General features: G+C 40.4%; 2 protein-coding genes across 5 annotated transcripts in view; one reads left to right on the forward strand and one right to left on the reverse strand.

Annotated features, from left to right (window-relative positions):
• On the reverse strand, positions 1–6,622 carry LOC109907641 (uncharacterized). 2 transcript variants are annotated; one of them, XM_031793787.1, is made up of 3 exons: positions 6,427–6,622; positions 5,917–6,019; positions 1–3,586 (listed from the first exon to the last, which is right to left on the reverse strand). In XM_031793787.1, the coding sequence occupies exons 2-3, from the start codon at positions 5,978–5,980 to the stop codon at positions 843–845; spliced, it is 2,808 nt and encodes a 935-aa protein (XP_031649647.1). In that variant the 5' UTR covers positions 5,981–6,019; positions 6,427–6,622; the 3' UTR covers positions 1–842. The 2 variants fall into 2 exon arrangements, with proteins under 2 accessions (XP_031649647.1, XP_020361320.1); XM_020505731.2 differs by having other exon boundaries at positions 5,917–6,622.
• The window catches only part of fbxl6 (F-box and leucine-rich repeat protein 6), a 26,360-nt gene continuing 5,519 nt past the window's right edge, over positions 5,755–26,595 (forward strand). The window contains exons 1-6 of one of the 3 annotated variants that reach the window (XM_020505733.2): positions 5,755–6,035; positions 15,606–16,161; positions 16,354–16,512; positions 16,826–16,889; positions 17,176–17,307; positions 18,875–18,982. In XM_020505733.2, coding sequence (XP_020361322.1) covers positions 15,677–16,161; positions 16,354–16,512; positions 16,826–16,889; positions 17,176–17,307; positions 18,875–18,982 — 948 coding nt within the window. In that variant the 5' untranslated portion in view covers positions 5,755–6,035; positions 15,606–15,676. Of the gene's footprint in view, positions 6,036–14,520; positions 14,638–14,922; positions 15,363–15,605; positions 16,162–16,353; positions 16,513–16,825; positions 16,890–17,175; positions 17,308–18,874; positions 18,983–26,595 lie in introns of those variants that run through there. The other 2 variants (XM_031793788.1, XM_020505732.2) reach the window with 2 other exon arrangements.

Here is a 26,595-nt window from a genome sequence, read left to right on the forward strand (position 1 = left end):
GAAAGTATACAAAACTTTATTATATTGCATTCCATCCTCTCTTTCCAGGTACAAAATATACATCTAGGTGAAATCATACAAAAACTTTCACATCACATTTGATTAGAATCCAAACAGAAATATTGATGATTTATAAAAATAAAAATAAATTGAGGGGGTGGGGGGGAATAGAAAACATGTCACTTACAGTAGTTGCAACACACGTGATAATGTCTGTTCAGATTAAACATCAAACATACAATTTTATGATGGTAAAAACATGTCTTGAACACACATTTCCCACAAAAAAAAACGTCCCTGCCTAAAATGGCAAAGGGCATATAGGACCAACCAATACAATTGGTGTGGGTGACGTATTGGGCATGTACCATTTACAAAGAGCAATGACAGTCATCAGCTATCAATAAGCTCTGTCAAACTCAGGGAAGTTGCTTTACTTGCTTCTGCTCCAATATTGTGGACATATCAAACTGGCCTCAACTAACGAGATTCGGGCGAAGCTAGGCTGTGTGCTATGGTTCTGGATGGCCAGATAGCTAGCAACAATGACAAGAAACTGTCATGTGGTGAATTGTAAGCTCGTTTGATCTCATTCTTGATACCATACCATGCCTTGTTTTGAGGTGTTTTGACTGATGTCTAATATGGCAAAAATATTCTACCTAGCAGGCGAACCAAAAACTAACTAATGTATTTGAGACAAGTGCTCACTGAGAGACTTTGTTTTCAATAAACATAAGAGACAAAATATAGTTTACATGTTATCAACAGTCTAAGAAAACCCATCTGCTTTTCCCCATAGTTGCGCATGTGTCAGTTTTGTTGCTAACTTCCTACAATATCTATGGAAATTCATCAAAGTTACCTCTGTAGCTCTGGTAGGAAACAATGTTTTTGTTTCCACCCAAGTCAATACTTCTTTGACCCTTTCCCAAAACCCCTTTGTTGCTTTCATAGTCAACATTCTGTCCAGATTGAGCATCAGCAGGGGTTATAGTGACAGTGTCATGCTCGCTCTGTTGTTCATTGTCCTCATTGGCATGCTCATTCTCTTGTACAGAGGCTGAGACATCATCCAAACTACACACGTCGCCAGGCAACACACTTTTCAGCTTAGAGATCATGTCTGCGAGTGAAAAACCAATATGATTCAGGCTTGCGTCTCTGGAGTCCAGGACCAGTTTTTGGTAAGTGATCTCACAGCGGATTGCTTCGCGCTTTTGAGCATGGCTTGTCCCATCTAATCGGGCCAATAGTCTGTCTACATCTTGCTCACAGGTGCAAGGTCCTCCGTTTTTTGCAACAGCAGCAATGACCGTGTTTCTGTTTGTTTCGTCTTGCTGGTCCCTTGTCAATGAACCAGGATATTTTCTCGGACGTCCTACTGGCCTCTTCTGGGTCTTGCTTTGGTCAAGAGACTTTTTCTTGGAAGGAGGAGAGTACTCTTCTCTTGGAACAGTGTCGGATGTTGCCCTCTCTGCATTTGTTGCAGCAGCAGGAGAACCACTTTCAGATGGAATAGAGTGGCCCTCTGGTTCTTCGTATGTACTTGATGCAAGGTTCGTAAGTCGATCTGGCCTCTTCCTTTTGTATGGGTAGGCATGACCAAAGGGGTATTCGGCCATCAAGACGCAAAATGTGCAGGTTGTCAGCTGTGTGGAAATTTCCAGAGGGGGGTTGTGACAATGTGCGCCTCCAGGCAAAAAATCACTCAGATTGACCTCAGTGACAGCCGCGATTACTTTCACCATCTTCTGCAGACAGACCCTTATTAGGTCAACATGGATGTGCCCCGTGCCAGTTGTGAAGTATGAAAAAACCCCATCAAAGGTTTTCTCTTGCAGAGGCAACTGGAGAAACACATTTGCAATGGTATCTGGCTCAAGGAGGGCTGAGGCATCCTTAGCCCACTCAAGCAGTTTTTGGTAGAGGCAGAGTATATACTGGCTAAAAAGTGAGTACTCTCCTCCGCTCTTCAGAAGTTGCCAGTAAGGCCCCAGGATTTTGCAGTAAACAATGGCGAGAACGCATACAAGTGACTGTATGACGTCATCATTGGCATCATCAGTAACACTCTCCAGAATGACATTGGGGCATTCATCGTTGTTCAGTAAGAGCAGGTCGGAAAAGAAAAGGGCAATCTCACCATGATGGTGAATGAGACCCGCTGCTGCCTCAAAGTAGTTATTAAATCGGTTTGAGCGGTTGACTGTTAGTTTGGAGGGATTGTTCTTCTCTTCACAGAAAGCTATCCAGTGTTTTCTGTAGTTTTGCTTTGATGCAGCACGAGGACTCAAGACATCACAGGCCATGTGGATGTAGCGTGACGTAGAACTTTCAGAAAAGTTCACAAATCTTCGGAATTTTGGGTTCCTGTCACGGCCTAGTTTTTCTCCAGTAGACTGCATGATCTCATTTTCGAAGCTCATCATCTGCTGTTCAATTGCGTCATGAATGTCAACAAGAAAATGGGCATTGTAGTGTAGAAAACGCAAGGGTGATGCCATGGAATGTTGATCTTTAAGAGACGCAACTTTCTCTTCAAAGAATTTCATTGCTACATTCTCTTTACATGTTAGTGTGTACTGGTTTTTGAGAAGATCAAGGGAAACTTGTTTGGAAGCATCAGTTTTTCCACCATACACACTTGACAGTTTTTGGACAGAGAGCATAGCGATGTCAAGCAGTGTGAGGGCTTCTCCTTTGCTTGCATCAGGATTCTCTATCAAATTGAGCGAGTTTTGGTTCATTGCATGAGGACTTTCTTCATTTGGAGACTCGTATTCTTCTTTCACTTTCACCTGAGAGTAAGGTTCCCATACACTCTCTTCGTTTGGTGTTATGGCAAAAGTCTCATTTTCTTCTTTGAAGACTTTCACCACTGGCGTATGAAGTTTTGACAAAAAGCCTCTTTTCTTTCTTCCTCTTTTGCCTGATTTCTTTCCGTCAGTTGGGTCTTTAACAAGTTCAAATGGACTTTGAAGGAAGGTTTCCATCTGAGCATTTCTTCTATGTCTGGTTGTTTGGTAATTGCGGTAATGTAGTCTGAATTCTTTTAGCTTTGCCTGAAGGATTTTGCTAGCTTTCTGGATGTTACCATCACTACAGAACTCTGGGTCAAATTGACGTAACCAAGACACCAAGACAATGGGGTCAATTTTCTCCCTGATGACAAAGTTACTCAACTCAAGTATTAAACCATTTGTGACCTCAATAGACTCTGCTTGCTCAGAAAAATCTGTAATTTCCAAAAGATCAGCTCTACCAACTCCAATGCTGTCACATATTGGGCCAACAAATTCAAAGTTAACATTTGACTCAAGGAAGGCTTGTCTTGCATCTCCACTCAAACTGAAAGTTGTTGCAATGCCTCTTTCAATCAGACAACGGAAATCTGCAGACTGATACATTGGGAAAATCTTTTGAAGCCAGTCTACCACTGCCCCCCAGGAGAGTTGGTTGTCTTCTCTCAGAAGTCCCACTTGGATCAGAAGTCTGTTTTTACATGGTTTTTCATTTAGATTCAATGTTTCCCCAGTCTGAGATCCAAAGTAGTCTGCAGCAAGCTTATCGAAGTTGTCATCCCCTGAAAGAAATTGATTTATATTAGAACAGAAAGTAATAAAATACAGCTTCTAAAAGATAGTTCTTTAAAGTGGTGGTTCACTCCAAAATCAAAGATCGTAAGACATAGGGGTGGGCGATTTGGCCTGCATTTATCAGTGTTCTGCAAAGCTGAACTTCATCAGAATACACTGAAAGTAACCAGGAAGTAGTGACTTCCCCCTCAGACTTGTAATTGTTCAACTTTAGTACTTTTTTAGAATGGATCTTTAAATGAGCAAAAACATAGCGCAGTGGCCTAAATGCACAAAAGCTTCATAAAAAGGCATCTGGTAGAAGTACATTAATCCACAAACACATTATATACACTACCGGTCAAAAGTTTTAGAACACCTACTCATTCAACGTTTTTTCTCTCTCTTTTTTTACTATTTTCTACATTGTAGAATAATAGTGAAGACATCAAAACTATTAACTAACTCATGGAATCATGTAGTAAAATAAATCAAAATATATTTCATATTTGAGCGGGTGTTGAGCGTTCGTCAGTTATTCTGCGTTCTGGCACAATCAGACAAGAATGCTCTGAAATCTGAGTAGATAGCCAGAGCGAATTTACCAGCTACATCTATCAACAGTTGTCACAGTGACATCAACATTCTATTGAAATAGTTACTTGCATAGTGAAGTCTTTTGTTTAGACATGTAGCTAGCTAGCTAAACAATTAACCATAATCCCAACTCATAACATTACCCTGTATGAATCTGCAGGTAGCTAACCAACCAGGTTCAATGTTAGCTAGCTAACATTAGGCTATAACTAGCAATGCAAATGGCTCTGAGCTAGCCAGTCAGCTAACATTAGCTAGCTAGCTAGCTAGCTAACATTACACTAACTTGAAATGAAAACGAATGACAAAATTAGAAACATGTAATATCTGAAATTGTTGCTAGCTAGACTATTTTACATGGATGGACGCTTCACCCTCTGTCACGCATGCCATGGTTGCCCTTAGTTTGAAGATGTTATCCAGAGACATGTGTTTTATACAACAGCTTTCTGCGCGTTCTGTTTTCGACTCAGTCTTCATATTTGCAATCAAACTCCAGAATTTTCTCCATCTCCTTAGTATCATACTCTAATTCCAATGATTTCAAAACTCAGTCCTCCAGTAAGTGAAGAGCAACAGTTATTCAGTTCTACTACATGATATCTTTCAAAAAAGCTGCATTGAAAAGGTACACATACTGACCATTTCATGACTATAGACAGAAGCATGCTACATGGCAGAACCATCCGAACACATCTCTCAGCATGTCCAGCCAATCATGGCTAGCGGGAAGGTTGTCCTTTTCCATGGCTAAACCAACTTGGCTCATAATTTAACAATTGTATTCGTATTTACAGATGGCATACAGGTTTCTTATTAAGGCACATGAAAGTTCACAAGTTCCAGAAGGCATTTCTGCCAAAAATCAGATTCTGTTAATGACATACGCCTAGTTTCCTGAAACAAGTCACTGATATACACAACCGTGTTTTCATGAATTTGATGATAAAATCCTGGTAGCCCATTCAAATCAGCAAGGGAAACTAAGCAAAGAAGAATTGGCTGTCACATTCACAGCTAATTATCAGTTAAACAAAACACGACAACCAATCAGAAGAGGGTCTCATTAGCTATCTTTGACACAGTGCTGGATAGGCTACAACAAACAGTGCCGTTTTGAATGCTGTTCAGAAGATTCAATAAGTGATCTCAAAGGTGGTCTCGTCAAGAGGAGTCCACATCCCACTCCATCTGTGGTCTATCCAGCACAAACCTTTCCTACTTGTTTGAAGAACAGCTTGAGCTACAAACTTGATGGACTACTATTGAGGTTTTAAACAGGCTGACACATTTTGATTTTGGAGCGAACTATCATCTTAATATAGTTAAGTACGTTATCAGTTATTAACTGGAGCCTATAAGACTTGTAAAAAAATACTTCACTTGCTTTGAGGATTAGCTACAATAATTTGATTAATTAAAAATAGTACTTAAACTATATGCATCATGACATTGGACATTAAACTCTTAAAAAAGGCAATATTGTGCAACTGCAGTCCGCAATTAGGGGTTTTCCTGCATGTCGCCCCCGTCTCTTCTTCTGCGGGGTTTATAGGCGGCTGGCATTCAACTTTATAGTGCATTAACGCCACCTACTTTCCTGGAGCGCCCACGCCTGTCCTAGTTTAAAAATGGACCAATACAAGTACAAAGAGGGATTCCTGCTTATGCAGTAATGCACCGAATTGCAGGCCGCAATTGCACATGTAGTTTGTCTTTAGCTAGATAAATCCATACTCACTCAGATCAGCATCAATACTGGCAGCATTTGGACCGCTCAGAGTAAAGTCCTGTTCTTCCTCCATGATATCTCAAGAATGATTTGGAGGCAGCTATACAAACATCTGGAGGAAAACCGAGGTAACTGTCACCTTTCTATGTAGTCGTGAATATGAGCTCGGTCAAACGAGCAACATAGCTAGTTAGCTAACTACACACACGCCTGTTGACCAAGCTAACTGACTAGCTACCAAACAATGCTAGCTAATATACTAGCGCTACAAGCTAAAGGGGCAATAGCATGGGCTCACCTACTTAGCTGGAACTATATCGTTAACTATGAAAATAGCTTTATATAAAATAAGGAAATAGCTAGTTGGCTAACGCGCTAGGCTACATACCGATAACTGTTAGCTAGCTAACGTTACCTTGAAAGGTATGTGCGATTGTATTATTTTATATGAACGAGAACAGATTTTTCGGAATATCTACACTGCACTTCAAGCATACAATTTAGGACAAAACCGCTTACCGCGTATCTCCTTTTTAATTTTAATACTCGGGCGGCAGACACGTCAATTTTTTTCCATGAGTTTCAGACGCAATGCTAGTAACAGCTGCTGTGTTTCCCCTCCACAGAGTTAGCTAGGGATATCCTTCCTATGCCAATGCATGATGGCGTATGTGAAGCAGTGTCTTCTTCGATGAGGTTTAACGGCGGTCGGCATCCAATATGCTGCGTTACTGCCACCTACTAGACTGCAAATCGATTTGTTAATAACCAGGAGGTTAAGAATACAAACAAGTTATAAATACAAAACAAAAACAGAAGAAAATAGTAAGGTAAAGTCCCACATCAAACTCCCTTATACTTTGCTTGAAAAATAAACAAATACCCTACCATAACAATACTCACAACAACAAAAAAATAACCCCACTATTTAAATCTATTTAGTCCTACCTCAGGCCAACAACCTGAAAGGATGGGACACCACCACTTAACACACCCTGAAACTCTTCTGATGTCAAGTCTTGCACACCCAAATACCTCTCTGCAGCTGCCACTACAACCTCAATTTCCTGCAATTTACATTCCATCCCTGCAGTACAGTTGATAACCATTGCTATAAATGTTAAAAATCCAATCATACTGACACATATCACTTTTTGGTTTATCCCGCTGTACTGGTACAGATCTACTACTCACACCACTCTTCTCAGGATCCATCCCCCTTGACCCATCTTCCTCTACTTTCTTCACTGCCTCAGCATATGACAACTTCTGCACTACTCTAACCCTGGAAACCTCAACCTGCCTCTCTCGCACATTTCTGATCCCCAGCCCCATGGGTACCCCTACAATTAACACGTACCACTACTTTCCCCAATGCTACACATTCCTTTGACTTCATGCCCTTCGACACACTTCTCACACCTAGGAACCTCCCTCCTACACACTGCTGCCACATGCCCATAAGCTTTACACCTGCAACAACGTAATGTAATCGGCACAAAAGCTCATACAGGATAACTTACAGTTGAAGTCAGAAGTTTACATACACTTAAGTTGGAGTCATTAAACTCGTTTTTCAACCACTCCACAAATTTGTCGCTAACAAACTATAGTTTTGGCAAGTCGGTTAGGACATCTACTTTGTGCATGACACAAGTACATTTTCAAACAATTGTTTACAGACAGATTATTTAACTTATAATTCACTGTATCACAATTCCAGTGGGTCAGAAGTTTACATACACTAAGTTAACTGTGCATTTAAACACCTTGGAAAATTCAAGAAAATTATGTCATGGCTTTAGAAGTTTCTGATAGGCTAATTCACATCATTTGAGTCAATTGGAGGTGTACCTGTGGATGTATTTCAAGGATGACCTTCAAACTCAGTGCCTCTTTGCTTGACATCATGAGAAAATCAAAAGAAATCAGCCAAGACCTCAGAAAAACAATTGTAGACCTCCACAAGTCTGGTTCATCCTTGGGAGAAATTTCCAAACGCCTGAAGGTACCATGTTCATCTGTACAAACAATAGTACCAAGTATAAACACCATGGGACCACACAGCCGTCATACCGCTCAGGAAGGAGATGTGTTCTGTCTCCTAGAGATGAATGTACTTTGGTGCGAAAAGTGAAAATCAATCCCAGACCAACTGCAAAGGACCTTGTGAAGATGCTGGAGGAAACGGGTACAAAGGAATCTATATCCACAGTTAAACGAGTCCTATATCAACATAACCTGAAAGGCCGCTCAGCAAGGAAGAAGCAATTGCTCCAAAACCACCATAAAAAAATTCTGACTACGGTTTGCAACTGCACATGGGGACAAAGATTGTACTTTTTGGAGAAATGTCCTCTGGTCTGATGAAACGAAAATAGAACTGTTTGGCCATAATGACCATTGTTATCTTTGAAGGAAAAGGGGGAGGCTTGCAAGTCAAAGAACACCATCCCAACCGTGAAGCACGGGGGTGGCAGCATCATGTTGTGGGGGTGCTTTGCTGCAGGAGGGACTGGTGCACTTGACAAAATAGATGGCATCAAGAGGGAGGAAAATATGTGGATATATTGAAGCAACATCTCAAGACATCAGTCAGGAAGTTAAAGCTTGGTCGCAAATGGGTCTTCCAAATGGACAATGACCCCAAGCATACTTCCAAAGTTGTGGCAAAATGGCTAAAGGACAACAAAGTCAAGGTATTGGAGTGGCCATCACAAAGCCCTGACCTCTATCCTATAGAAAATTTGTGGGCAGAACTGAAAAAGCGTGTGCGATCAAGGAGGCCTACAAACCTGACTCAGTTACACCAGCTCTGTCAGGAGGAATGGGCCAAAATTCACCCATCTTATTGTGGGACACTTTGTGGAAGGCTACCTGAAGCGTTTGACCGAAGTTAAACAATTTAAAGGCCATGCTACCAAATACTAATTGAGTGTATGTAAACTTCTGACCCACTGGGAATGTGATGAAAGAAATAAAACATTCCCTCTACTATCATTCTGACATTTCACATTCTTAAAATGAAGTGGTGATCCTAACTGACCCATGACAGGGAATTTTTACTTGGATTAAATGTCAGGAATTGTGAAAAACTGAGTTTAAATGAATTTGGCTAAGGTGTATGTAAACTTCCGACTTCAACTGTATATATCCTAACATCATTGTCAAGCAAAGACTCAACATCAAACTCAAAAGAACAGACAATAACTCTTCTGTTTCACCACTCATGCCACCCTGTCTGCATCGCACCAAACGACGAGCGTCACAAACACTGACAGTCTTCCCCTTTATGTTGGTCAACTTTTACATTTACTGCTACCCCAGTATTCACTCCTTTCAATGGCACCCTTTTCTAGAGAGCAAAACAATTAGCATTTCTTGCCCCCATTAGTTTTACGCGGAGTGCCTTCTCCCTCTGACCAGCTGAAACACAAACAGTTATCACAAGACCACTTCTGGTTACCCTCACAGATTCCACAGTACCCGATTCTGTTTTCACCCAACCTGAAACCACAAATGGATCAGCTAAAAGGCAAGGGTCCACTTTTTCGCAAAAACTTCACTCTTACTGTTAGACTCATCTTTATCCTTACCCTCAGTGCAACTTCACCATACCTTCCACCTCCAATACTTTGCCCTCATTCACTTCCATTTCTCCTCCAGTCTTCAGCTCACTCTGCTTACACTTTCTACCATTCTTCTTTAACAAACCATGTCCCTTTTTACCGCCATTTCTATCAGACTCAAGCTCACCCTCTTAGACCTCTGCCGCTCTTTTTTTCCTCCATTATTCCTTCGTATTCATCTCCTTATGATAATACTGCACTTCTCCTGACAAACATCTTGTTCTTGCCTTCCCAAGGGACACCATTTAACCGGCTATCACAATCTCCGTACAATCAGCACAAACTGAAGCACTGTCTCCTCAGAAACACACAATAAGCACCAAATTTCATACATTTTCTTAATAAAAGTCCCCGACATAATAGTAGAAACGTGTCAATAACCTGTTTTTATTCCTGATATATTTTTTCATATTTAAGTGAATTTGTATTAAATGTGGGTTGTAAAATGTTCCACGGTCAAATAAACGCGAATCACTGTATATGGAGTACATATTGGCTTATGGAGCAAAACCTATTCTGGGTGACACACTCATGCACACTGACACAGATCATGTAGATTACTACTGCCAGTTAGGCCTAATATTTTGGTGGTATATTGTATGTTCATACCTACTATAGTAGTCTAATTGGGGAAGGGGGATTCTGGGGAACATTTAGACACTAGGCTACTTGCAATATATCCTAACAAGTCATTAGATTGGCTTTTAATACATCGGTAAGGCAATAGCCACCTACTAGACCTTTAATCAGTGCTTTTTACTAAACACAAGTCATCATGTTTTACAATAACGGTACATTCATGGACTGTGTATTTTAATTGTGCTAAAAAATTGCCTATGTTAACGTATGTAGCCTAAGAATCAAGGTTCATGAAATCGATAGCTTGCTAGTAACAAATGACATACATATTCTGACTATCTCTGCAATCCATGGTAGCAATACATGGTTATAACATCTACAGAAAATACATCAATGCCAATGGGGGTGGTGTTGTTGTCTATATTCAGAGCCACATTCCTGTAAAGCTTAGGATAGTATCTCATGTTAAATGCTGTTGAAGTAATATGGCTACAGGTTCATCTGCCCATTCTTGTGGGAAGCTGCAATGGGTGACCTAAATATTTACTGGCTTTCATCAAGCGGCCCACCGTGTGGTGCAGCGGTCTAAGGCACTGCATCTCAGTGCTAGAGGCGTCACTATAGACCCTGGTTCGGGTTCCAGGCTGTAGCACAACCTGCCGCGATTGGGAGTTCCATAGGGCGGCGCGCAATTGGCCCAGCGTCGTCCGGGTTAGGGTTTTACCCGGCGTAGGCCTTCATTGTAAATAAGAATTTGTTCTTTGTTCTTAACTGACTTGCCTGCAACCTGGTTCAGGTTATCAGTCAACCTACCAGGGTATTTACAAACAGCACAGGAATTAAATCATCAACATGTATTGATCACATCTTTACTAATCCTGAAGAAATCTGCTTTAAAGCAGTATCCAAATCCATCGGATGCAGTGATCACAATATAGTAGCCATATCTAGGAAAACCAAAGTTCCAAAGGCTGGGCCTGTCGTGACGTTGTATTGGTTAATGTGACGACTGTTGCTCATCGAATGATTACAAGTTTTTAATTATGTCATTAACTGAATCAAGCAATTATTAACTCATTAACCTGGGGCACCATGGGAAAACTAGTTTTTATTGAGTTTCTATATCCCAAATTAACTCAAAGAATATCAGAATATCGATTTTACAACAGCCGCTAATTAACCAGTTGCCTCTATCAGTCTCAATCTTTTAATTCTTTTTTAAAATTTATTTTACCTTTATTTAACTAGGCAAGTCAGTTAAGAACAAATTCTTATTTTCAATGACGGCCTAGGAACAGTGGGTTAACTGCCTGTTCAGGGGCAGGACGACAGATTTGTACCTTGTCAGCTCAGGGGTTTGAACTTGCAACCTTTCGGTTACAAGTCCAACGCTCTAACCACTAGGCTACCCTGCCGCCCCTGAACGTCGTATTGCCCTTGCATCTGCTCGGACCCGGGTCCCACTAATGAATTCGTACCACACCAATCTTAATTTAATATTTATTTACTAAAAAGCTAAAATGATGATAAAAGATACACATGGACAAAACACATTATAGGCTATTGATTAGAGCTTAGTATAACGGGCCAACACACTATGGCGCGTGTTACCCACAATGGGAATTTCAAAAGAGGTACACGAGAAATATACATTTGGGTGAATTTGTCAGCTATGCTATTCTAACTCTAGCCTTGCCTCAAACTGCCGACCCTATGGGTCAAAGAATATAATGATGTAATTACTGTGGATTCTCTGTTCAATGACGCACTTCTCCTGCGCACCTCCCTGCTCGTCCTCCCAGTGTCAGTGTCCCTTTTGGCCTAGGAGTCTGTTCCCTCACCCCTTTCTCTTGAAGGGGTCTTCTGAGGACAGACAGCTCTGTAGCTCAGAGCTCACAGCATAGGAATGAAACCCTTTAGATACCACAATTTGATGGGAGATGGAGGCTAGGTGGTTCGACTTGAATTCACCTGCTTAGACACAGCTACTCATCCATAGCTTGGGTAGAAAATGATTTCTTTGTCCTCAAACTTGCGTTGCGTTCTGGGTTGTTTGACTTTTCAGACCCTGCTGCAGGTTTTATACCCTTGGGTCAGAAGTGGGCGTAACCGCCTTGAGGGCAATTCTCTGGACGTACCAAGTTAATGAGGCAAGGCTAGATTTTCTCAAATCCCATTTTAGACAACTAACTTAACATTTCATCTTCCCCAAAACATTCTCTTTGATTTGGATATTTTCCACACAACGTACAATGTGTAAACATCAAACATATATTAGGAAAACCCTTCACATTACAATGTTTTTGTAATAACGTCATCTATTAACCTTTTAACAACAGAACAAAAATTACATAGTCCACCTATCGTCATGACCACCATTGTGGCTGACGGAAACCATTATTCCAAAGTCCCTTTATTTCATGTTTAATGTTCTGAGGCTGGTTCTCCATAGTGACAGCCTGAGATTTACAAGGGGCGTGGGGCCATAAAAAACACCCACGTCTTCAGACCCACAGATCTCTCCTCCTCTGTTGTGGTAGCACGTAAAAATAGTCTCAGTCCTCGGCTACTGTAATAGCTACTGTAAATTGGATATTGCAGTTAGATTAACAAGAATTTAAGCTTTCTGTCCATATAATGTAATATATGTCTATGTCCTGGGATTTTTTTGTTGTTACTTACAACGTCATGCTAATCACATTAGCTCACGTTTGCAAAACCGTCCCGCTGGCGATGCCGTAGAGGTTAATTTGTGGATATGATTTCATATGATATGTTACGATTTACAATTTGTATGATATGTTTTCCAAATTTGCAAAATGTACAATATGTTACAAATTTCCAAAACATATGATATTTTAAGAATTCCAATTTGGTTAACGCTAGCTAGCTGGCTGACCTTAGCTAGGCTAGGGGTTACGGTTAATTTTAGGAGTAGGTTAAAGGGTTAGGGGAAGGGTTAGTTAGAAGGGTTAAGGTCAGGGTTATATAACATGATAACAGATAATAGTTGCAAAGTAGCTAAAAGTATTAAGTAGTTGCTAATTAACTAAAATGTTAAAGTTGTCCATGACAAGATTTGAACACACAACCTTTGGGTTGCTAGACGTTTGCGTTATACATTCACCCCGACCAACCACCCTCCTTTAGATTTGCCTTAAGTAACCTTCTGTATAATGTAACTATACCAAATATAACATATCATCCTAGTATGATTATCCCAGATTTACATTTACTATGTTACTTCTGGCGTTACCAGACCAGTGAGTCACAGCTTGCTGTGTAGTCAGGTGGGTCGCATGTCTGCCAGGCTAAAACTATATTGAACAAAAATAAATGCAACATGCAACAATTTCAAAGATTTTACTGAAAAATGAATTCGGCCCTAATCTATGGATTTCACATGACTGGGAATACAGATCTGTTAAAACAGGTAGGTGCGTGGATCAGAAAATCAGTCAGCATCTGGTGTGACCACAATTTGCCTCATGCAGCTCAACACATTTCCTTCACATAGAGTTGATCAGACTGTTGATTGTGGCCAGTGGAATGTTGTCCCACTCCTCTTCGATGACTGTGCGACGTTGATAGATATTGGCGGGAACTGGAACACGCTGTCGTACATGTTGACCCATAGTAACCAAAACATGTTTGAGTATGCAGGCTGGGACATTTTCAGCTTCCAGGAATTGTGTGCAGATCCTTGCGACATGGGGCTGTGCATTATCATGCTGAAACAGGAGGTGATGGCGGCGGGTGAATGGCATGATAATGGCCCTCAGGATCTCGCCACGGTATCTGTGTGCATTCAAATTGCCATTGATAAAATGCATTTGTGTTCGTTGTCTGTAGCTTATGCTTACACATACCATAACCCAACCCCACCATGGGGTTCACAACATTGACATCAGCAAACCGCTCACCCACACAACGCCATACGTGTGGTCTGCGGTTGTGAGACCAGTTGGACGTACTGCCAAATTCTCTAAAACGATGTTGGAGACGGCGTATGGTAGAGAAATGAACATTCAATTATCTGGCAACTGTTCTGGTGAACATTCCTGCAGTCAGCATGCCAATTGCACGCTCCCTCAACTTGAGACATCTGGTATTTTGTTGTGTGACAAAATTGCACATTTTTATAGTGGCCTTTTGTCCCCAGAACAAGGTGTGCTTGTGTAATGATCATGCTGTTTCATCAGCTTCTTGATATGCCACACCTGTCAGGTGGATGGAGTATCTTGGAAAATGAGAAATGTTCACTAACAGGGATGTAAACATTTGTGCACAACATTTGTGATAAATAATCTTTTTGTGAATATTGAACATTTCTGGGGTATTTTATTTCAGCTCATGAAACATGTTACCAACACTTTACATGTTGCATTTATCTTCAGTGTAACTAGCGGTGAAGGGCTCATCGGGACTACTGACTGGCCCGAATCTGTTAGCAAAGATTTGTAAAAGCCTATCGTTTCCAATGGGAGCAAATTCATTATAATGGGCAGAACAAGCAAAGGAGGTGAGCAGAGCCAACCACGAGCTAGTGAGATCCAACTGGGGTATTTTAGCATTTATTTGAATATTTCAGTTAGGGAACATCTACTCAGAAGTGCGTGTGTGCAATAACTCATTTTGGGCTCCTAAACAACGTCTACAAAATAGTCTACTCTGTTACAAATTATATTTTTGTAAACCGAAAACTGTATGGAGATCAAATGTTTAATCGATGAGAAAATTTGCAGAATTTGGGCCAAAATCCATCTCGCGCTATCTTCTCCCACTGCCGGCAACTGGGCTTCCTCCTCGTCGCCATATTTGGTAGTGAGTGGAAACGCCAACCAGATGCTTCACATTAATACATCCAGTGAAATATTTAAACTGGGAACTCTGTCAAATACGAGTTCAAATCATTACCTCGGTGATCTTCAGGTCGGAAACTCTGAGCTCGAGAAAGAGGCCCGAGTTTCCAAGCTGGAATTTCGAGTTGGGTGGCCATTCAAAATAATTTTCAGTCGGAGCTCGTTTTTTCGGGAGTTCTCAGTTGTTGTGAACGCGGCAGTACCCTCCACTCGACTCTCGCTGCGCGACGAACGTAATAAATGTGGGCACCAGGCAGGCGCGTACTGTATAGCTTCTCCTTTATTGTTTACAAGTAGCCTAGCTAGCTACTCCACGACGTGCCTCTTGTTGATTCATTTAAGTAAAACTGTATGATGTGGCTCATTTAAAGGAAGATTCATGCAGGTATGTCCACTAAATATTGGTTATATAAATTTGTAGCTTACTAGTTGTGCGGTTATGTTCAGCTAGCTAACGTTAGCCAGTTACCGGTAGATACTGTAGCTAGCTAATCGTTTCTGCTGTCGGTTCTATCTAACCCTGTAATTATTGGCATTGTTTTTAGCTAACTAAATAAACAATAATACTTTTAATGTGATATTTATTTTAAATATTGCTGTTACATATCTTGTTTGTTTACACTTACAGATTTGTTTGAAGATAAGTGAAGTTAGGAAACGTCAAGTGTTTGTGTAGACAAGGTGAAGATTGAGGACGAGATGGAAGATGGTACACCTGCAGGACTATCTGTGGGAATTGCAGACGCTGAGGATGCTCCCTCAAGCTCATCAGCAGCATCAACACGAAAGAGGAAGTCTGATGTGGTCAGAGATGCTAAGCCCAAGAAGAAAAAGAAGGCCAAAGTCAGCCGTCCCCCAAGGCTTGGCTACACCGTTGAACAAGGAGAGGATATGCTTCTGATCATATCGAATACAAATCAGTATGATAACATATGGCGGCCGAACACGAAAGGAAGAAAGAAAAAGAAAATCCTTAAAGGAAAAGCAAAGAAGAAGAATACGGTTCTTCCAAAGGGTAAAGCCACAAAGAAGCCACTGATCAAGAAAGGTGAACTGGAGCCCACACTGCAACACCACCAAGAGGAGGGCTTTGACAGCTGGGGTCAGAGCCTACCAGTGGAAGTGTTAGTTAATATTTGCAAGATGGTAGTTCACCAAGATGGTGCAGTACCATTCCTGTGCAGGTAATGCAATGTTTCATGTAGCCTGCCCTTCTCATGTTGCATTTCATCGGTGCCTCTGTCTCCTCTCTCTTAAATGGGAGATTCTAGACATAAAACTTAGATGAAATAAACAATCAAGCTCAATACAAGCTGCAATGAACATGGAAACTATCTGAGCTAACTGATATGTAAACATTCTGCACACTGTTTTAGAGTGGCTAAGGTGTGCCACCTATGGAATGCAGCTGCAGCCAGTCCTGCTCTGTGGCGCAGTGTGTCTGTGGGTTACTGCTGGTTGGAACCTGGTAAAACCCACTTACCTAAAACTGTACTGAAGATCAGGAACACTGTAAGCTGGCTTGCACAGAACAGGTCAGTACTATTTGGTAAAATTTCAAACAGAATAACAGAGTCTCCCACACTGTCTGAAACTATGTATGCCTGCTAAGTAAAATGTGGATCGTATAGGCTAGTTCTGGGGTTTCACGGACACTGATTGAGCCAAGTCATGGACTAAATAGCACCCAGTCCAGGGCATAATTTGTCCATGAAACAGACTGACCCATAGAGTAAATGTATTCTAAGCCCTAACAACAATTTTAGTAATTGAAAAAATAATATTAACTGACTTAACTATGCCTATAAATAAGTAATAATGGTACATTTCTCTTATTTTGTTTTGAAGATTCTCCCAATTAAGAGACTTTTCTCTTAATCACTGGAAAAATAATGTTGACCATGTTGTGGAGGTAAGTTCTGATCTACACAATACAACTGTGATGTTACTGTTTTGCCATTTAATGCCTCAATGAGGCTGTTTGTTGCTTCATACCTGTTCTACATTTTTATTGGATCCATGTACTCTACTAATGTAGACTAATTGTAAGAAATAGTTTGACATAGAAAGGAAAGCTATCACTGTTAAGTGTTTGATAATAACTTCACACCATGAAAGTCTGTATGAAATTTCCTGTTTAAGTCTGATTGTGTTTCAGGTTTTCTTTATTGATTAACATCCCACTGTTTACCTAACAGGTTTTGTCCCAGTCCTGCCCCCATCTCCGCTCACTCAAGCTGTCATACTGTACAGGCGTGACTGAGAAGGCCTTTCAGAGCCTCAGTGGCAGCTGCCGGTCCCTGGATAGCATTAACGTCCAGTACTCTGAGGTAGGCCAAAAAGCATGTCAGTGGACATAATGATGGTTCACTCACACTAGCACACAAAGGTCCAAATACTGCACCATAGGAGGCCAGATACTGTGCCGTCTGAAAGTATTCACACACCTTGAATTTTCCACATTTTGTTGTTTTACAGCAGGGGTTCCCAAACTTTTTTTTGTCCCAATTTGATTTAAAAAAAGAACTATTTTCAACCCCACCATTTAAAAAAAAAAAAATACTTCCGTCAGATATGCTTTTTTCTTCAAGTGGGGTATGACGGTCTATTACAAATCAGTCTGACAGTACTTTTTTCAAGTATTTACATCTGAAGGAAGTGTGGTTCGAAGTGACTTAAATCAGAATCGGAATGGTATTGGAAAGTTCAGAAGATCATCAGGCAATTTTGTATGATCTTCTGTGTAGGAAAGTCCATCATTGATGGACATCATCTCCCCCCCCCATTCTGATTTAGTTCCTGGTAATTGTCCTTTCTAATGAGCCCTGCGTGACTTGTGGGCATTGTAGAGGGAAACATCACACATGCATTTTCCTGAGAGTCCTATCTTTCAGTGATTTTATTTTATTTTACCTTTATTTTACTAGGCAAGTCAGTTAAGAACAAATTCTTATTTTCAATGACGGCCTAGGAACAGTGGGTTAACTGTCAGCTCGGGGATTCGAACTTGCAACCTTTCGGTTACTAGTCCAACGCTCTAACCACTAGGCTACCCTGCCGCCCCGTGATGGGGTCATAATATTGTTTTATCTTAAACCTTTCAAAGGACATTTCTAAGTGTCTGTACTTTTGAACGGTAGTGTACCTGGTTCAGTCTGCTTTCCAACAGACACCGGGAGACAAATTGACCTTTCAGCAGGACAATAATCTAAAACACAAAGCCAAATATACAGTGCATTCGGAAAGTATTCAGACCCCTTGACTTCTTCCACATTTGTTACATTACAGCCTCATTCTAAAATGTATTAAATAGTTGTAATTATTTTGTATTGTGTGTAGATTGAGGATTTAAAAAATAAGAATAATTTTTTGACTAAGGCTGTAACGTAACAAAATGTGAAAGAAGTCAAGGGGTCTGAATACTTTCCGAATGCACTGTACAATGGAGTTGCTTATCTAGACAACATTGAATGTTCCTGAGTGGCCTAGTTATAGTTTTGACTTAAATCTGCTTTAAAATCTATGGCAACTTAAAAATAGCTGTCTAACAATGATCAACAAACATCTTGACAGAGCTTGAAGAATTAAATTTGATTTCTGTATTTCATTCTCAATACATTTGCAGACCTTTATAAACATGTTTTCACTTTGTAATTATGAGGGGGGAAAATTTTGATTTAATACATTTTGAATTCAGTCTAACACAATGTGGAATAAGTCGAGGGGTGTGTATACTTTCTGAAAGTACTGTACATGACAGTGGAGTGAGCTTATGATCTACACTTCTGCCTATTGATTGTATCACTTTTCATTAGACGTACCATCATTAAAGTAGGTAGAACTTCTTTGTGTATATATTAAATGCCTAAAATCTTATACTCTCTCTTGTTGCTATAGATACAGGTTGAAGGGCTTGTCACCTTCTTGGAATCCTATGGCAGTCAACTTAGACAGATACTGTTCACCCATGGGCCCAGGAATGACCGACTTCTCACTGCTATCTCCGTAGGTGCCATTTTATTTCTTACAGTATTTGACGACTTGCGTATAATCCAGAGACTTCAGGAAGAATTTATCCCCCTTGACTTTTTCCACATTTTGTTGTGTGAAAGCCTGCATTTAAAATGGATTACATGTAAATGTTGTGTCACTGGCCTACACACTATACTCCATAATGTCCATAATGTCAAAGTGGAATTATGTTTTTAGAAATTGACAAATTACTGTTTTTTTTATGATTGCTTATCTTTGAAACTATAGGCTGATTTTGCAAAACTCTACACACTAACCACCAAACCTTACACCAAACCAGCAAAACATTATACATCTCTTGCAAAAGCAAATAATTCTTGCAAAACTCTTCAAACTCTTTTAAAATAAATTGTTTTTGCATCAGTACAGTACACACAAACCATCATTTGAATAAGCACATGAAGCACCAACTACGCACTGATAGTATAAATGAAAAACACTTGTGGCTTTTTCTGTGTGCAGGGCATAGCAATTTGCAATGAAGTTTTGTCATATGTAGTAAACACATGCATACAGATATCCAAATGTGTAAAGTATGGATGTGTATTCTGAACATAGTGTCTTATCAATACAAATAAGGGGGGAAAGGTTTTTAGATCTCTCAATGTTCTAACACTCCTCAAACAACAACAGCACAGTAGGAGAAAACAAACATTTCTGCTAGAAAACAATAACAGAAAAAAGTGTCTACATCTCGTGGGTCTGGCCATAAGACTTCATCCACATCACATGCCATGTTGTCTTGAGCTAGGAAGCGTGGAAGGTATGGCCTGGAGTGCTGTATCCAGGCCTGGCATGATCCCTGATCCATGCCTCCTCCATTGCCTGTAGATGGGGTATGTGTTGGTGGGGCTGGTAATCATACACCTTCCAACGCCATGCAGAGAAGAATTCTTCAATAGGATTCAAGAACGGAGAGTATAGGGGGAGATTGAGTGCGATGAAAAGTGGGTGACCTGTGAACCAATCGTGGACCACAGCAGCCCGGTGGAAACTAACATTGTAGCACCGTAGAGATCAATGTTTACAGTTTTGCTAGAAGTGTGTTATTAAATTGCAAACTGAGTGTAAAGCAGTGAGTTAGGTTTACAGTTTTGCAAAAAGTGTTTAACATTACAACCTGAGTTTAAAGCAGAGAACGAGCATTCAGTTTGGCACATGTGGTAAATGCATTGGCTACAAGTGTTAATGGTTTCAGAGAGAGTGCTTCAATAATCACTGTTAGTGTTTAAGCATTCATCCTATTTGTTATGGCAAGACAATAACGTCAGGAGGCAAAATGTGTAAAACAAGTCACATGATAAGTTGTATGGATTCACTCTTTGCGCACTAATAGTGTTTAACATAGAAAAATGTAATGACTACCTCATCTCTGTACCCCACACAAACAATTATCTGTAAGGTCCCTCAGTCGAGCAGTGAATTTCAACCACAAAGACCCACAAAGACCCATTCCCATGCCACGCAAAGATGGGCACCTATTGGGAGATGTTTTTTTTTTTTTTTTAAGGCAGACATTGAATATCACTTTGAGCATGGTAAAGTTGTTCATTACTAGGGTTGCAAAGGGTCGGAAACTTTCCGGTAATTTTCCTTTAATTTAAGCCTGGGAATTTTGCTTAAATTCATCAAAAAAGTTAGCTTACAGTGAGGAGAAAAGTATTTGATCCCCTGCTGATTTTCTACATTTGCCCACTGGCAAAGAAATGATCAGTCTATAATTTTAATGGTAAGTTTATTTGAACGGTGAGAGACAAAATAACAACAAAAAAATCCAGAAAAACGCATGAAGGGTGTGCTCCTAATCTCAGTTTGTTACCTGTATAAAAGACACCTTCCACAGAAGCAATCAATCAGATTCCAAACTCTCCACCATGGCCAAGACCAAAGAGCTCTCCAAGGATGTCAGGGACAAGATTGTAGACCTACACAAGGCTGGAATGGGCTACAAGACCATCGCCAAGCAGCTTGATGAGAAGGTGACAACAGTTGGTGTGATTATTCGCAAATGGAAGAAACCCAAAATAACTGTCAATCTCCACTCGGCCTGGGGCTCCATGCAAGATCTCACCTTGTGTATTTGCAATGATCATGAGAACGGTGAGGAATCAGCCCAGAACTACACGGGAGGATCTTGTCAATGATCTCAAGGCAGCTGAGACCATAGTCACCAAGAAAACAATTGGTAACACGCCGTGAAGGACTGAAATCCTGCAGCGCCCGCAAGGTCTCCCTGCTCAAGAAAGCACATATACATGCCCGTCTGAAGTTTGCCAATGAACATCTGAATGATTCAGAGGACAACTGGGTGAAAGTGTTGTGGTCAGATGAGACTAAAATGGAGCTCTTTGGCATCAACTCAACTCAACAGTGTTTGGAGGAGGAGGAATGCTGCCTATGACCCCAAGAATACCATCCCCACCATCAATCACGGAGATGGAAACCTTATGCTTTGGGGGTGTTTTTCTTCTAAGGGGACAGGACAACTTCACTGCATCAAAGGGACGATGGACGGGGCCATGTACCGTCAAATCTTGGGTGAGAACCTCCTTCCCTCAGCCAGGGCATTGAAAATGGGTCGTGGATGGGTATTCCAGCATGACAATGACCCAAAACACACGGCCAAGGCAACAAAGGAGTGGCTCAAGAAGAAGCACATTAAGGTCCTGGAGTAGCCTAGCCAGTCTCCAGACCTTAATCCCGTAGAAAATCCATGGAGGGAGCTGAAGATTCGAGTTGCCAAACATCAGCCTTGAAACCTTAATGACGTGGAGAAGATCTGCAAAGAGGAGTGGGACAAAATCCCTCCTGAGATGTGTGCAAACCTGGTGGCCAACTACAAGAAACATCTGACCTCTGATTGCCAACCAGGGTTTTGCCACCAAGTACTAAGTCATGTTTTGCAGAGGGGTCAAATACCTATTTTCCTTATTACAATGCAAATCAATTTATAACATTTTTGACATTACTTTTTCTGGATTTATTTTGTTATTCTGTCTCTCACTGTTCAAATAAACCTACCAATAAAATGATGGACTGATCATTTCTTTGTCAGTGGGCAAATGTACAAAATCAGCAGGGGATCAAGTACTTTTTCCCTCACTGTATGTGTATCCCACAAAGGTTCACTGTTATAAGGACATTTTAGGTCATGTGGCATATTTTGGTTAAACTATCCCCTATTCAATGGAATCGCAACCGTCTGCATGCACAGTGCAGTCTTCCATCACATGTACAGCTGATTCTCAGGATCTTGCACACTAATGAGATTATTGAGCTGCTATTGAGCCCACACTACTACACTGTCTGAGCCAAGGACTACATGCTTTCTGGTAAGTTTTGATTACAATACTGGGTGGGGTGGATATATTTTATGACATGCATGCGTTTTTGTTAACTAGTAAATAGTAGCCTACAGCAAAGTGTGTTTTAAATCATTTCTAACTTGTTAACAATTTCTGCTAGTTAGTTTTTGCTAACATGTGGTTTTAGCTTGCTTGAGCCTGCTAACTGAGTGTTAATTCACCTGTTTCCATACATGTTTCATTTTAAAACATTTATCTTTCAAAGGAGTTATCTGTACAGTCGTGGCCAAAAGTTGAGAATGACACAAATATAAATTTTCACAAAGTCTGCTGCCTTGGTGTCTTCAGATATTTTTGTCAGATGTTACTATTGAATATTGAAGTATAATTACAGGCATTTATTGACAATTACATGAAGTTGATGCAAAGAGTCAATATTTGCAGTGTTGACCCTTCTTTTTCAAGACCTCTGCAATCCTCCCTGACATGCTGTCAATTAACTTCTGGGCCACATCCTGACAGATGGCAGTCCATTCTTGCATAATCAATGCTTGGAATCTGTCAGAATTTGTGGGGTTTTGTTTGTCCACCTGCCTCTTGAGGATTGACCACAAGTTCTCAATGGGATTAAGGTCTGAGGAGTTTCCTGGCCATGGACCCAAAATATCAATGTTTTGTTCCTCGAGCCACTTATGCCTTATGGCAAGGTGCTCCATCATGCTGGAAAAGGCATTGTTCTTCACTAAACTGTTCCTGGATGGATGGGAGAAGTTGCTCTCGGAGGATGTGTTGGTACCATTCTTTATTCATGGCTGTGTTCTTAGGCAAAATTGTGAGTGAGCCCACTCCCTAGGCTGAGATGCATGACACAGGACTGATGGTAGCGCTCACCTTCTCCGGACAAGCTTTTTTTCCGGGTGCCCCAAACGATCGGATAGGGGATTCATCAGAGAAAATGACTTTACCCCAGTCCTCAGCAGTCCGATCCCTGTACCTTTTGCAGAATATCAGTATGTCCCTAAGGTTTTCCTGGAGAGAAGTGGCTTCTTTGCTGCCCTTCTTGAGACCAGGCCATTCTCAAAAAGTCTTTGCCTCACTGTGCGTGCAGATGCACTCACACCTGCCTGCTGCCATTCCTGAGCAAGCTCTGTACTGGTGGTGCCCCGATCCCGCAGCTGAATCAACTTTAGGAGACGGTCCTGGCGTTTGCTGGACTTTCTTGGGCGCCCTGAAGCCTTCTTCACAACAATTGAACTGCTCTCCTTGAAGTTCTTGATGATCCGATAAATGGTTGATTTAGGTATAATCTTACCGGCAGCAATATCCTTGCCTGTGAAGCTCTTTTTGTGCAAAGCAATGATGACGGCACGTGTTTCCTTGTAGGTAACCATGGTTGACAGAGGAAGAACAATGATTCCAAGCACCACCCTCCTTTTGAAGCTTCCAGTCTGTTATTCGAACTCAATCAGCATGACAGAGTGATCTCCAGCCTCATCCTCATCAACACTCACACCTGTGTTAATGAGAGAATCACTGACATGATCTCAGCTGGTCCTTTTGTAAGCAGGGCTGAAATGCAGTGGGATTGTTTTTTGAGGATTTGGTTCATTTGCGTGGCAAAGAGGGACTGCAATTAATTGCAATTCATCTGATCACTCTTCATAACATTCTGGAGAGTGTATATGCAAATTGCCATCATACAAACTGAGGCAGCAGACTTTGTGAAAAATTCATATTTGTCATTCTCAAAACTTTTGGCCACGACTGTACATGGAATTAATTTTTATTTATTTTTTATTCCTTTTTTCTTTCTATCTTTACAGAAAAATGCCATGGCCACTATCTGATGTGTGGAGTCATTTCACTGCAGCTAAATCAAATCAAATCAAATTTATTTGTCACATACACATGGTTAGCAGATGTTAATGCGAGTGTAGCGAAATGCTTGTGCTTCTAGTTCCGACAATGCAGTAATAACGAACAAGTGATCTAACTAACAATTCCAAAAAAACTACTGTCTTATACACCGTGTAAGGGGATAAAGAATATGTACATAAAGATATATGAATGAGTGATGGTAAAGAGCAGCATAGGCAAGATCCAGTAGATGATATCGAGTACAGTATATACATATGAGATGAGTATGTAAACCAAGTGGCATAGTTAAAGTGGCTAGTGATACATGTATTACATAAGGATGCAGTCGATGATATAGAGTACAGTATCTACGTATGCATATGAGATGAATAATGTAGGGTAAGTAACATTATATAAGGTAGCATTGTTTAAAGTGGCTAGTGATATATTTACATCATTTCCCATCAATTCCCATGATTAAAGTGGCTGGAGTAGAGTCAGTGGCATTGACAGTGTGTGCCAACACTCAATGTTAGTGGTGGCTGTTTAACAGTCTGATGGCCTTGAGATAGAAGCTGTTTTTAATGTAGAAGGAAAAGTTGTCCATTTGCAAATACTGTGCCAAATCATATGTGAAGAATGCAACAAAGATCTAGAATCATCTGGCCAAGTGCATCAAGTTCCGTCAGCGCTCACAACAAGCAACCTCTGATTAAAGTCCCTCTACTTCTAATCGAGGTGAAAATGATGATTCCGACACCTTATCGATAGCAACAGCTCATGGTCCTCCTGGAATCAGAAGTTTTTTTGACTCAATGGAGGAATGTAGTCAGAAATGCTGACGAGTGTCTTGCTCGAGCTGTGTATGCAACTGGTTCACCTCTGATGCTCACAGGCAATGTGTATTGGAAGAGATTTCTGAATGTTCTTCTCCCAGCATACACCCCTCCAACCAGACATGCCTTTTCTACTCATTTGCTGGATGCAGAGTTCAACAGAGTTCAAGTGAAGGTCAAGCAAATCCTAGAGAAAGCAGACTGTATTGCAATCATCTCTGATGGGTGTTGAATGTTCGTGGGCAAGGAATAATTAACTACATCGATCTCCACCCCTCAACCAGTATTCTACAAGAGCACAGTCACAAGGGACAACAGACACACCGGTCTCTACATTGCCGATGAGCTGAATGCAACTGGTCCTTGTTTGGGAACGCACACACCAAAGCACGTAACAGGCTGACCAATACAAGGGTTGAAAAATTGGTGGCCATCTGGGCAAATTTGAGGCTGTTTGAGCCTGACAATGAGCCATCCTCAGCAAGGTTGGAAAGTGACAGTGAGGATGATGCCTCAGACTCTGATGTTTTAAGAGGTGGACATTGAGAAGACGTGGAAGCCTGAGAGGTAGACAAACAAAGCTTTAGTTTCTAGACTAAAATGTTTTTGGGAGATGTGATGGATCATTCAATATTCCCTTTTGTTGTACAATGAAATCGTCCCATGTGAAGAGTCAACTCATTTAATTAAAGTAAAAAAATAAAAAAAATTCTGTTGGAAGGATTTAATCATTTGCAATTGTCTAGGTAAAATTTTTGTTTTTGACTCCATATGATATGGTATATATATATATATATATATATATATATATATATATATATATATATATATATATATATATATATATATATATATATATATATATATATATATATATATATATATATATATATATATATATATATATATATCCAATGCAAAAAAATCTACATTTTTAAATGGTATTAATTTGAATATTTCCCATATATTCCCACATATATTTCCCTAAAATGTGCAACCCTATTCATTCCACTTTGAATGGTGTATCAATGCATCCAGTCACTACAAAGATATAGGCGTCCTTCCTGGGGACCAGCAAAATTAAGGCAGTTAGACATTTAAAAAAACATTACAATAGATTCACAACAGATTTCACAACATTAAGTGTGTGCCGAAAAGCCCCTACTCTACTACCATATATCTACAACAAAATCCATGTGTACGTGTGTGTATAGTGTGTATGCTATCTTGTGTTTTGTATTCAGAGAGAACCCTGGTTCAGTTTGCTTTCCAACAGACACTGGCATACAAATTAATCTTTCAATAGGACAGTAACCTAAAACACAAGGCCAAATATACACTGAGTGCACAAAACATTATGAACACCTGCTCTTTCCATGACATTCACAGACCAGGTGAAAGCTATGATCCCTTATTGATGTTCCTTGCTACATTGCATTCGGAAAGTATTCAGACACTTAACTTTTTCCACATTTGGTCGTTACAGCCGTATTCTAAATTGGATTAAATAAATAAATAAATCCTAAGCAATCTACACACTACCCCATAATGTTTGCAAATTTATTAAAAAAAAAAATAAACACCTTAT

The sequence above is a fragment of the Oncorhynchus kisutch genome, linkage group LG17 (assembly GCF_002021735.2).
Source record: "Oncorhynchus kisutch isolate 150728-3 linkage group LG17, Okis_V2, whole genome shotgun sequence".
Classification (NCBI taxonomy): domain Eukaryota; kingdom Metazoa; phylum Chordata; class Actinopteri; order Salmoniformes; family Salmonidae; genus Oncorhynchus; species Oncorhynchus kisutch.

Coding starts and splice junctions, on each gene's coding strand:
- LOC109907641 (XM_031793787.1), bottom strand. CDS start 5,980: ATGGAGGAAGAACAGGACTTTACTCTGAGCGGTCCAAATGCTGCCAGT. Junction 3,587..5,916: donor CAGTATTGATGCTGATCTGA/GTGAGTATGGAT, acceptor AATTTCTTTCAG/GGGATGACAACTTCGATAAG.